This window comes from Hypanus sabinus, chromosome 15 (genome assembly GCF_030144855.1).
Source record: "Hypanus sabinus isolate sHypSab1 chromosome 15, sHypSab1.hap1, whole genome shotgun sequence".
NCBI classification, from domain to species: domain Eukaryota; kingdom Metazoa; phylum Chordata; class Chondrichthyes; order Myliobatiformes; family Dasyatidae; genus Hypanus; species Hypanus sabinus.
In genome coordinates this window covers 31,237,486-31,249,609 of record NC_082720.1, presented here as the reverse complement: position 1 = coordinate 31,249,609, position 12,124 = coordinate 31,237,486, and the positions used below count along the sequence as shown (strand labels likewise).

The following is a 12,124-nucleotide window of genomic DNA, read 5'->3' as shown; positions in this document are numbered from 1 at the left end:
CCTGGAATTCAGCACTGCCATTTTTCTGCTTCATTGCTAAGACAATGCAGTTAGTCTCAAAGAAACAGCATCATATGAAATTCAATACAATATTGATATAAGCTATCTGATAACTTAGAAATAATACAAAGTCCCATTTAGTTATTAAGTCAGGTTGGGTACATTTGGGCTCTTGCGCCAAAGGGAATAACTTCACTCAACTTCACTCACCTCATCACTGAACTGGCTGCTCCCATGACACATGGATTCACTTTCAAGGAATCTTCAGCTCATGTTCTTGATACTTATTGTGCTTTTTATTTATTATTATTATTCTTTATTTTTTTCAGAGCTCAAGCTAGTAAAATCTGAGGTATGGGCACAGCCAAGCACGTTCATTTGTTAATTCATAGGAACGTTCGGACTATTCTAGTGGTGTTTAGTATTGTGGCTTTTTGAAGATTTACATAGGTATAACTGTGTAGCCATAATTGTTTAATGCTATTGTGTATGTATTATTATTATTATTAATTTATTCTTTCTTTTTGTTTTCCAGTTGTTGTCTTTTGCACATTAGCTGTTTGTCCGTCCTGTCCAGTGCAGTCTTCCATTGATTCTATTGTGTTTCTTGTATTTACTGTGAATACCCACAAGAAAATTAATCTTTGGGTGTATATGATGATATATAGGTAGTTTGATAATAAATTTATTTTGAACTTTGAACTTCATCAGGTAGTGCCTTCCCCAGTGAATCCAAAGAATGGATTACCAAAGTCCTGGCTGATAGTCTTGTTAGTGCTGTATTGTTGGATGTAGCCATTAACCAAAGATTGAATGTTCTCTTGAGTGGAAGTAAAAGTCCCATACCATTCAAACAGGTAAAAACAGGAGAATTATCTGGTGACCCTCCCAAACAAGTGTCCACAGTGTAAGAGTGCTTATTGACGTTATCCTTTATGGGCATCTAAAAGTTATGAAATACACAATTTAATTACCCTTCAATGTTATTATTTGCACTTCGGGAAAGGATTTATTGAATTGAAGGACTGCACCAAATATTTCCACATACTCCCTTGCAACATAGATTAAATGCAGTCCTCTATGTATTTCCTTGTAAACTATTATCTCCCACGCGCTTATTAACACATTCTTGTTAACTTATTCTTCTGTCATACACCTGCATTGTGGGTAATTTACTGTAGCCAAATAACCTACCACTTACCGCAAAATAGGTGAATGTTAACATTTTTATATATAGATATTTATTTAAAACAACATCCGTAAATGTTTCAGTGCGATATCCCATTATTACAGCAACACCTCTTTACTGAATTCTAGTGTACTCAGAAAGGCGAGTTGTATTTCCCAGATACTGCACTTGCAAAACGCGTTTGTGTACACTGCAGATCGTTAGATCGATAGTTGATGGACACAACGCACAAACTGAGCTGTACCACAAGAGGACGCTTTTTAGAGCCCATTAATTTCCAGAAAGTTTGTGCGATCCCAGAGTGATGTATTTTGTAAGTTGATGACAGCGTTGAAGTAAAAATAAATAACTCAAACTAGCCGCCTTACACCCATAAAACGAAATACGCATTTTCATCACACTCTTTAAACCATCATTTCCACTCTGTGGTTCCAGAATGTGATGATAAGGGAAAACCAATTATCAGACAAATGATCCTAAAGGGACCGACTTCCCAAATTAACATAATTCCGACATCTAACTGGGAGTAGTGTGGGCGATGTGATTATGTTGACTTCCATCCCTATCAAACTGGCGTCGTCTATTCTGTTCTTATGATTATGATGGGCTTTATAGTTTATGGTTGTGTAATAGTCACGTTTGCTTTCCAGAGCCTTGTTATGCTCAAGAACTTCTCTTCTAACCGCTGCCAACAATTCTTTTAATACACGGCTAAACATCTAATGTTTTTCAGAGATGCTGTCAATAGCTTTGATTCCAAGGTCTTTGCAAATGTTTAATCTTCAATATTTATTCTTAAGAGACGCTTAATATATTTTATATTTGTAATTACGTTGATCTAAATGAGAATAACCTCGATCTGGAAATGATGCAGTAACAGCTTATGCAACTCCGGGAAGATGGGGGAGGATGGGGGAGGGTGGGGGAGCATGTATAGGATTACGGGGGTTTCCACCGTATGTCTGTCTTACTACAGTGGTGGAATATTGGTAGCCCGAGTTTCCGTGCTATCGCAAAACAAAATCGACACTGATAATCGTTCCTATCCTCGCTCCCTCCTCTAGTTCACCTTTACCCAGAAGGACCTCACCTTGCGATGCAGATAGCATGCAAAATGAGGTCATATTATAACACTGAGGTGGCCGGGCAAATAAATGCCTTTAGTTAGTGACTACGTTAAACTGGATACCAAAGTCGGAGTTCTGAAACCCAATGCGTTGAGTCTCTATAACATGACAAATTCCTCTTCGCTGGTATCCTGATTTCGGATTGAGAATGCATTTACACTGACAGAGTAGCGCCCCACGAAGCCGAACTGCTTGCATCAAGCTGCGACTATACAGTGAATGCGCCTTCAACTTGCTTTTCAGCAATTGGAATCCAAGTTCATAGTTTCTTTCAATGTAATGTCACGAGGTCAAAACATAACTATGGGGTGCGGGAAGCGACTTTGCAATATTGAATGGAACTGGGAATTCGGAAAGGCCCGCGTAAATGAGCTGCCCAATCCATCAGCAAACTCACCACTGATTGGCTCGTTCTGTACCGAGGTACTCAAAAATCGCCAAAATGCATTCAATTCTGGAAGTTGGTGAGGGATTTTGGGCCAATAGTTTAAGTAATGTAAATGATTAAAAATAAAATATTTGATGATTGAAACTTAGAAAATACAAACTAGTTATTGTCAGATTCCTACTAAATTCTTGTCTCAGATTATCAATATGGTATCCACCATGGTCACACACAAAAATGAGTAATTTATTTACAATAACATTATTCGTTCAGTAGCGAAATAACAAGGTAAAACCTTTATACTGTAGTAGATTAATTGCATTATATATATATACACACACACAAGTTTCAATCATGAAAAATCTATAAGTGCTCAAGGAAGTATATTGTTAAGGTGCAGTTCACATTGTAACGTAACAACTTAATCTAAGTGAAACTTATGTTATCCGGTTACTTGCTGTCCAGTCCAGAGGTTCCGTCAAATATTGGGTCCCTTTTCGAATGTTATGAAATAATAACATAATTATTGAAGGGCAACATTTTTAAAGAACTTTTCGCTCTAGTCGCGGAATTAATTTATTATAAACTAACACTTGTAACCCAAGTCACGCAGCACGTGGAAAAGGGATTAGTAAATGTATATTCACACCGGTTAGGATTCGTCTCTTTGGAATGGGGAGGGGGTCGGGTATGTGGCAAGCGCCATTGTTTAAAAATGTTGATTCAAAGTCCAATAGGTTCACCTCCCAAGATATGAGGTGAATACGTCTTTTAAGTACTTGGGTTTAAAACACTTTACTGAGATTTGCCAAATACTGCGATTTTAATGTTAGAAACGGCAGGTTGAAATCAAATGCGCAGTTATTTGTAACGGTGGCGGCTGTATTTATATTCACACAGCGAAGGAAGAACTTTTAACTGAGGATCTCTGGTCAAAATTACGATTAAAATTCTGTTCGTCGCCAATAATTTACGACAGCAGAAACTTTTCAATCGATAGAGAACGCAAATCAGTAGCTGCATAGTATTAAGTAAGATAAGTTTTGTGATAGGCCATTTAAAATGATTTAGCGTTTGGTGTTGAAATTGTCGTATTAACCCCTCGAAACTCATGTCGACTGATCTAGGAGTACTATTTCAATAGAATTGATTGCCGGAACTGCCCAAGTTACAACTGGTGTCTTCTTCGCCTGCATTTTCCGGTTCCAACACGTCGAGATTCAGGCTTAAATAACGTATTGCGCAGAATGTGCGCTTACTCCCCAAGTCATACTTTCACTTTCAGTACGTATGACCGTTTCACACTGGCATATAAGTCATCAAAGTTTGGGTAAAAATTGTTGATCTAATTTTAGATATTTGGGACGAATTGAATAATTTCGTTAGCGCTGTTGCAAGACCTTTTCACGTTGTTGGCATGACCCGTAAAAGTGGAGTTCGACTCGGATTAACAAGTGAAATAAGATCGTGTGACCACACCACCCCGCAACTTCGTTTCCCTCTCCCCCGAAAACATGGTTTCAAAAAGGGTGCGATCTTCCCTTGCAAAACTTTTCCCAAGGTGTTAATTAGGTGTTGTCTATTAAAATACACCATTAAACCTGCAGTTTGCGTCGATAGCAATTTAGCAACTGTGGGACACATTGGCACATCTAGAGGATCTAGAGAATAAGTCTCAAATTGACATCAATAAAAGGTGTATTGCCTAAATCTACGCAGCCGGCTTTATAATCACCTAGCTTGGTGGTTTAAAATAATCAAGTGAGTCATATCAAAAATTAGTCCACAAGCCTGTTGCGTCTATACAAAATTGAATTTCATCCAATAAAAGTAAAAGAAATCACGATCTAAGCGCATCACTATTTACAGCCCTCTCCATACTTCAACGGGTACCGTGTTGACAGAAAAGTATAGGCAATCGTTTGGGCTATGCGTTTGACATAGATCCGTGCAGTTATGCATTCAAGGGGTGATGTAACAAAATCAATCCCCAGTTCTGATCAAATACAGAGCGCTGCTCTGAAGGCTTTAAATCAAAGGACTATTTAAATTGTTGGGACTGAGTAAAAATCACCATAAAGATGGCATTTAGCGTTAGCGCCCGCCCAAGAACAGTACTTCCAGTATCTCTGAACGTAGCAGAAACTTAATTACTACTTTTAAACTTCCAGATTTTAACGATTAAATTTGACGTGAAAATCAAATTTCTTCGCCGCGAGATAATTTGTTATTAATGAAGTGCACCAGGGAGTCAAAGGTAGACTCTTTGAATAATAATAGCAATAGAAATGTTCTTTACATTATGGCGTTGTAATTGGCTTGTTATTGTCATATACACCGATCTTCCTCCAGAAGCTGCTGTTGGTCTGTCATCGAAATAGATGTGCCACACGTTGGAGTATTATAGAGGAAAACAAAATCCAAAATAAAGTATTACAGCTGCAGAGAGGGTGCAGTGCAGGTAACCAAATAAAGTGCAAGAGCCATGACGGGGTAGATGGAAGTAATAAACAGGTTTTATGTCTACAAACGTAACCATTTGTGTTTAAATAGCGCGTTCGTCGTTTCCAGCGAAACTGAGCATTGCCCGGTGTTGGATACAGCCCCACAAGTTGTATACGATATAGTGTTGCTTTATGTATAGACAGTGTAAAGAATATACATTTCAAGTAGCTTAAAGCGTAGCGTTTACTTATTGTTGCCAACATAAACTGCAGCTTCATGTATTGTTACATCGTGCGGCATTCGTCGCTTTGTAGAAATTATACATTAACGCGGATCGGCCGTGATGCTATGTTAATGAAACAATTTGGTCCCATTAAAATGAGCTAATTTCCTTTAGCTGGCAAGGAGACTGTTCTATATTGTGCCACCAACAGTTAGAATGATTTATTCTGGGTAATTAATTAGGGCAATTACACCTACACCTACGTACAACCTGGTTTAAAAGGGCAATCACTCGACAGCAATGGAGTGAGCTGCATTTAATGGTGTATTTATTTACATCAATGGTTAGATTGATTTAAGACTGAAACTACACTGGACAGTTTGTGGATTCCCGAAATACAACCCTACTGGTTTATCGTTCCGTCAGCAAAGACTGATTTTTGCCTTTAGCGTAGCCCAAATGGATATAGATAGTTCCATTAATTATATATTAAAGACACGTTACATAACAGCAGCATTTACAAAGTACTTTTAAACCATTTGATTGGAATGCGTTGGAAAAGGGCAATGTTGTTAATGTTCCTGTTTCCACTTTGTTAAATTAATTTTTGAAATCGCTTACACGATACAAATCTTTTCACTTTTGTAAGTATGTGAACAGGGTGCAACAATAAAAGAAATTTAAAAGTAAAAGTCAATTTACCAAAACAGTCCAAAAGAAGCCCCGTTGGGTTATATACAGTAAGAATGTTTACGATTATCGTTTTCGCAGATATTTCAGCTCTTTGAACAATCCGTGGTCGCAGACTGTTGTTCTGAATTTATTCAGATATCTCCAACTAAAGTTAGTTTAAAATATTGTGAACTGACCTGAAATTAAAAGCTAAATAGTTTGGTAAATGAAAAGGCAACTTCAGAACGCAACTGTATTCCATCTTCGTGTGTGCAGTCGGCAGCAGTGTTTTGGTTTTAATCTTCATGCTGCTGTGGAGATGTTGACGACAAAAAAAAGAATACTGTCTTCGTTTCCTCGTTTCGGAATTTGGACTTGGATTGGAGAGTGAGATCGGCAGCATTCGCATGGACGGACTGTTTGAAGCAAAGGGCGAACGCTGTAGGGATCGATCAAAACTCTCCATCAGTCTGATCCGGTCCAAAAAAATACCCACCGTTCTCCAAAGGCATCCGAATGTCTCGATGTCGCTGTACACATTTGTAATTTATAATCTGAAAACCCACAACGGTGACAGCGAGAAGTACGCGCAGATTTTACCGTCCGTCAACGTTTCAATATTGCTGTTTTTATCTGAAAGCAATTACATACAAATCACAGTTCTGAAGGAGGCTATGAAACAGACCAAGAATACAATGCTTTTTGGCTAAGCTCTTACTCTTTTCAGAAAGTAAGAATTTTATGAAAATGCTGATCTTGGAAATATTTATCATCGATATAAGTCAGTGTGTAAGTGGATAGAGTTTAAACTTACATTCCGGTGTCCAGTGTAATATTATGTCGTTTTAATTAATCTACCCCAGCAGAATACCGTTGGACTGTAGTATTCGTGTGAATGCAGTCTGTAGTCATTTTTCATATCTACTGTTATTTTCTTATCATTAAAAATGTATAAAGTAGGAAGCAATGTGATGAGAATAATTAAGAACAATCTCTGTGGGGAAGGTAACTCCCTATAAACGTTATGAAGGGAATCCGGCGCCACGGATTTGCATTGCATTGCAAAATCAGTATAATTCAATCATTATTTCTCAAGCAATGTCTCATGAATTAAGCAATCAGGCACTGATTAACAGATCTTACAGTAAACAAATCACGAAAGTATACGGTTTCATGGCATGATTGATACAGAATGACATTTCTAAGCATAACATACTATATGGAGACGTTTGCTGAAGAAAACGTCGAACTTTAATAAAATCAGTTCGTTTTTGCCAGAAGAGTTCGTCTCAGCTGGAGGGTTATTTGTACTCGAGCTATAAAGTACATTAGGCTGAAATATCTGAATGTTGATTCTTCAGAGAATGATCGTAAGCACTAAAACGCTTACAAGTGCCCATCACTTGACCCAGGTGTATACGATTTCATCAGATCGAAGTGTTTGCTTCATTTCGACAATATAGAGGAAAAATATCAAATTAGATGTTAACACCGAGTGGGGGATCGGCTCCGCAATCGGCGAGTTTACAACCGTTTCCGCGCAGTGTACGGTTCAGGCAGAGAAGCCTGGCGCTGCGATAAATGATTGCCAACTAACTGTATGCCTGATTTGGGGGTCCACTACATGCATATGAGTTAAGGTGGGACAAACGGAAAAGCTCTTTACTATTGCATTGTGCTGTCTGTTAGAGTGTAACTGTAAATAGAAACAAGACAATGCAGGCTGAAGAGACCAGAAGAACAGGAATGATTGTCAACCGTCTCACTCCGTATGGTGTATGTTTAATCATAAAGAGTGTCGCTGACGTGACTTTTTTTCCCTTCTTTCTTGTAATCTTTTCCAGTTCGACTGTTCAGAGCTATCTAATCCTCAAACTTGTTGTCATTACTTATTTATTGATTGCTTGGCATTTGGGTGTAATTGAGCAAGGCGGCTCTAGCCTGAGGGCGACCGGCGCTAGATGAGCAATTAAATCAGATTAAGGCAGTCTTTAAAGAGGCGGCTGGCGTGATTGATAACCGCGAACACATTCTTAAATAGAACTGCTACATCAAAAGGAACGCTTAAACACAAGGCTCTTGGAGAGTTCCACCAGCATGAACCAAATCATATAAAAAAAACTTCGGCAGGAGTTTGCCTCTAAATACCTTCCGCCCTATCGTCTTTTAATATTAAAAATCCACAGGAGTGGCAGACACTGTATTAATTAGTGCACCCACCCGTGAAAACTGGGTTTAAAACAGAATTCTCTTTCCTTGCGTTTGTCCGGTTTCAGTAATTAAACATGCTTAATTGGTATGCTGCCTGTGGAAATAGTGCAAAGTTAAAATAATGCTTTTCATATTGCACAGTAATTACAGAGTAGAACCCTTTTAAAGCAATAGACAAAATCAAAGTATAAAAAGGCCTTTCAAGAGTTACAGGAACCTAATAAAGTATGTCTGTATGGTGCTCTACTTTGCCCCCAGCTACAGCCAGAGTGGAGCCAAAGCAATCAACTTGAATAAAATAATAGCATTCCTTTTCTCATGCAATTCCATGCTCCCAATGCAAATAAAATTATTTTCTCAATTTTCTAAATTATGAGGTGTGACTTCAAAGGCAATCAATTCCACTGACAGACGGCACTGGATGTTGTTTACTTCATTTTGCAAAACATTACTTCTTATTAGTTAGTAAATGGTTTTTAATATATGAGTATTTAATTATCATAACATTTAATTTTGTAGTGATTTCTATCTTATTGCTAATAATTCCCAAGTCAAAGTTAGTTTTGAAACCTATTACTACATTCACACATACCTTTCAGGTGTTTTTTTTCCAAAGTACTCTTAATGTTCATATGTTGAATAGTTATTTTCTATTTTAACACGTTTGGCCAAATGAATAAAACCATACAATAAGTAGGTATGCTGGTGGTCAAGCAGCATCTGTGGTCAGGCAGTGAATATTTCAGATCAAGATGCTTCTTCAGGCTAGTGTAGCTCCTTGTGTAGGTTTCTACACAAGCACAATGCTTATAGTGAAATATATGGACGAAGTGCATTGTGTAGAAACCATATAGTAAATTTATGCAATAGAAGTGAGCCTTGACTTGAGGAAGGCTGTCATTTAGCAATGAATTTCTTTTAACTTTTGATGCACAGTATAAAATGTATTGATAGTCCCCATAAAAAGATATATAAAATTTGCTAGTTATACAAAGAAAAGCAAGACCCACATTTTCCAAGATGAGATGCACCAATTGTATTTGTACAAACTAAAATCTTAATATGTTTATAGTTGGAAACAAAGTCTGGTGAAAATCATCTAATTTGTCTGAGATGACTTAGCAGACTGAAGGGAATTTAAAAAAACATGGTATTAGCAGGGTGTGGAAAACATCTTGTGGTTGAATAAAGTTGGAATTGTCTGACCTTTGGAAATACACAATTTACTGCTAAACACCGTAAGTTAAATTACATGTGAAATGAAATAGATGCAAACTGATGTTGAGCTCCGTGTTTACACTGGCTAGCAACAAACTGATTTTTTCCCTTGTAGACTAGTCCCTGAACAAATTATATAGGATAGAATTTTAAGTTCAAGTGTACCATGTGCATTAGAAAGCAATATTCAAGATGTCACCTCATCAGGTTTTCATTATGTTAGCTATCTGGTTCATTAATCTAGTCAGATTCAACCAGCATTTGATTCAAGTGAACTTTGAAATGCTAAACCCTGCATTATATCATGTTGAAACATAGATGCCAAGTAGGGGAAATAGCATTATCTTAAACTTGACACTAATATATAAAAAGTTTCCCTGGCTTTTACAGGAAGGGAAAAAACAACACTTAAAAGGTTTGTCAGTACTTTGTGGGCAGGAGAGTGGATATGAATCCCTAAATATGGAAAATAAACCCTTTTTCTATCAAAGCCTGTTTCAAGTAGTGTTTATAACAAGATTGCAAAATATTTAATACTACAAAGATTTACCGCGGAATAATTGTGTCTAATCCTGTGAATTTAACATGAATACAATCAGTTACTTTTCTCCATAAATACCAATTTAAGCACGTTGTCTCCACAGTGTGTGTTTGTTTTAGATGCACTTAATGCTCATGTATCAGGGACGTAATAATGAAAACTAGATGGACCAGTGCAGTATAATATTCAACAATTAATTTATTCACAAATATAATGAATATAAGAAATAATAAATCTCCATATATATATAAAATAGTACATAGCATCCCTTTCAAAGGGATAGCAATCAAAACAATGTTAAAAGCGCTGGCATCGTTTCAAATATATTTCGAAGTTTTGAGTCTTTTATACTGATTTTCTTCTCAAGATAAATGGTACATGCTGTATCCGATAGGGGTGGCATAAAGTCCTACAGGTGGGACTGGGAGCATAGGTCTATGGAAAGGATACGTATGTCCATAAAGTGAAGCTCCGTGCATTGGGGAATTCATTGGAAAAGTCAGACTCAACCCTGGGGGTAACATGGGTTTCGCTGCCATTTTGAACTTTTCCAGTTCGGCTTCTTGCAGTCTCTTTGCTTTGGCCCTGCGATTTTGAAACCAGATTTTAACCTGCGTTTCTGTGAGGTTGAGGGAGCTGGAGAACTCTGCTCTCTCCGCGATGGACAGGTACTGTTTCTGCCGGAATTTGCGCTCCAGAGCCAGGAGCTGAGAGGTGGTGAAGGGCGTCCGGGGTTTCCTGTTGGTTTTATGTTTTCTCAGTGTGCAAGAAGTGGGGCTCAAATGTCCTAGTAAAAATGAACGAATGACTCATCAATATTCATGACCACAGTGGAATTTATAAACTGATCACAATTTAATTTACGCCATTTACAGTAATAATTATTTCCAGCACCGAAACGATATATCTCTGATCTTAACACTATAAAGAATATTTACCTAATTATGTTGGGATTGAACTACTGCTTGCTTATATTGCAAATTTTATTATAAACTTGTGATACACGACTGACATCCGTCCCAAAAAATCTAGCGTTAAAGCAGCCTTTCTTCAAACGTGCCTTCTGAAAGGCACTCCCAACATTAAGAGTATTGTGAACGATTTCGTTTTTGCCTATCAACTTGCCCATACGTTGAGTCCGAAGTTTTACGGTGTGCCAAAGCCTGTATCATGAACAGTCGGCAGCCCAAGTAAACAGCTAGTGTTTACGAGCTCTGGAGTCAAAAAGATCACCATTAAGAATTTAAAACGTCCGAATTGGGAAAAAGTTTTTTCTGTATTCCGAATTACAATCCACCTCAGCTCAATAAAACAGCGAATAGTTTACTTTTGTATTAGAAAATAAATGTTACACAGATCACGTAGATACCTAATTCAGAAGCAAACTTACTATTTGGAGGTGGCGAGTAACTTGAATTTTTGCCCCACGGAACACAATCTTCTTCCTTGCAGTTTTCAGATTTCACTGGCGAACTGTCGTAAGTCTTTATAAAACCTTCCAGTGAGCAGGACGATTCTACAGGATTTTGCGAATCCCTGGCCATTGACTTGGAGGGATTCCTTTGCGAAGCGCTGCCGCCTGCTCCGTCCGTAGGAGGCATGGTACCTCTGAGAGGCTTCCGATCAGACATCAGTGCTTCCACACTAAAGGGAAGACTCGACACTTGGACTTTTTGATCGTTCAAAGCACTTTCAGCAACCCTTTGGATGTCTGAGTCAGAGGCGCTGCTATCCTTCATTGTTAAGACTTGTGGCGAAGACATCATGACGAGCAATAAAAAGACATAAAAAAGTTACAACTCTGGAGAAAGTGATCCTTTACCAAACTAAGCAACTTCTACAACTAAAGGGTCAGGGAGGCATGGAACTGCAGTAAAGGTTGCAAAACTTTACAAGGGGGCGAAACTTTCAGCCAATCAACGACGTCTGGCCGGGTGGTGCTGCAAAGCGACCAACAGGATTGGTTGTTGAAAGTGCCAGTAGCAGTAAATGATCGTTTTAAATAAATTAGTCTTTAATCAGATGGGCCACTCGCTGTGATGGGTTAGTGATAGCTGCGGGGCTCTAATCTCATTGTAAACATGAAGCTAATTAAGTGAAAAGGAAAGCCGCC

The 12,124-nt window shown here is 38.0% G+C and overlaps 1 protein-coding gene across 1 annotated transcript; it reads right to left on the bottom strand.

Annotated features, from left to right (window-relative positions):
* Positions 1 to 10,272: 10,272 nt before the first annotated feature.
* On the bottom strand, positions 10,273 to 11,836 carry LOC132405144 (homeobox protein MSX-2). The gene is made up of 2 exons (XM_059989847.1): positions 11,402 to 11,836; positions 10,273 to 10,798 (listed from the first exon to the last, which is right to left on the bottom strand). Exons 1-2 carry the CDS (start codon positions 11,775 to 11,777, stop codon positions 10,374 to 10,376), a joined length of 801 nt encoding a protein of 266 aa, XP_059845830.1. The 5' UTR covers positions 11,778 to 11,836; the 3' UTR covers positions 10,273 to 10,373.
* Between the last annotated feature and the right edge of the window lie 288 nt (positions 11,837 to 12,124).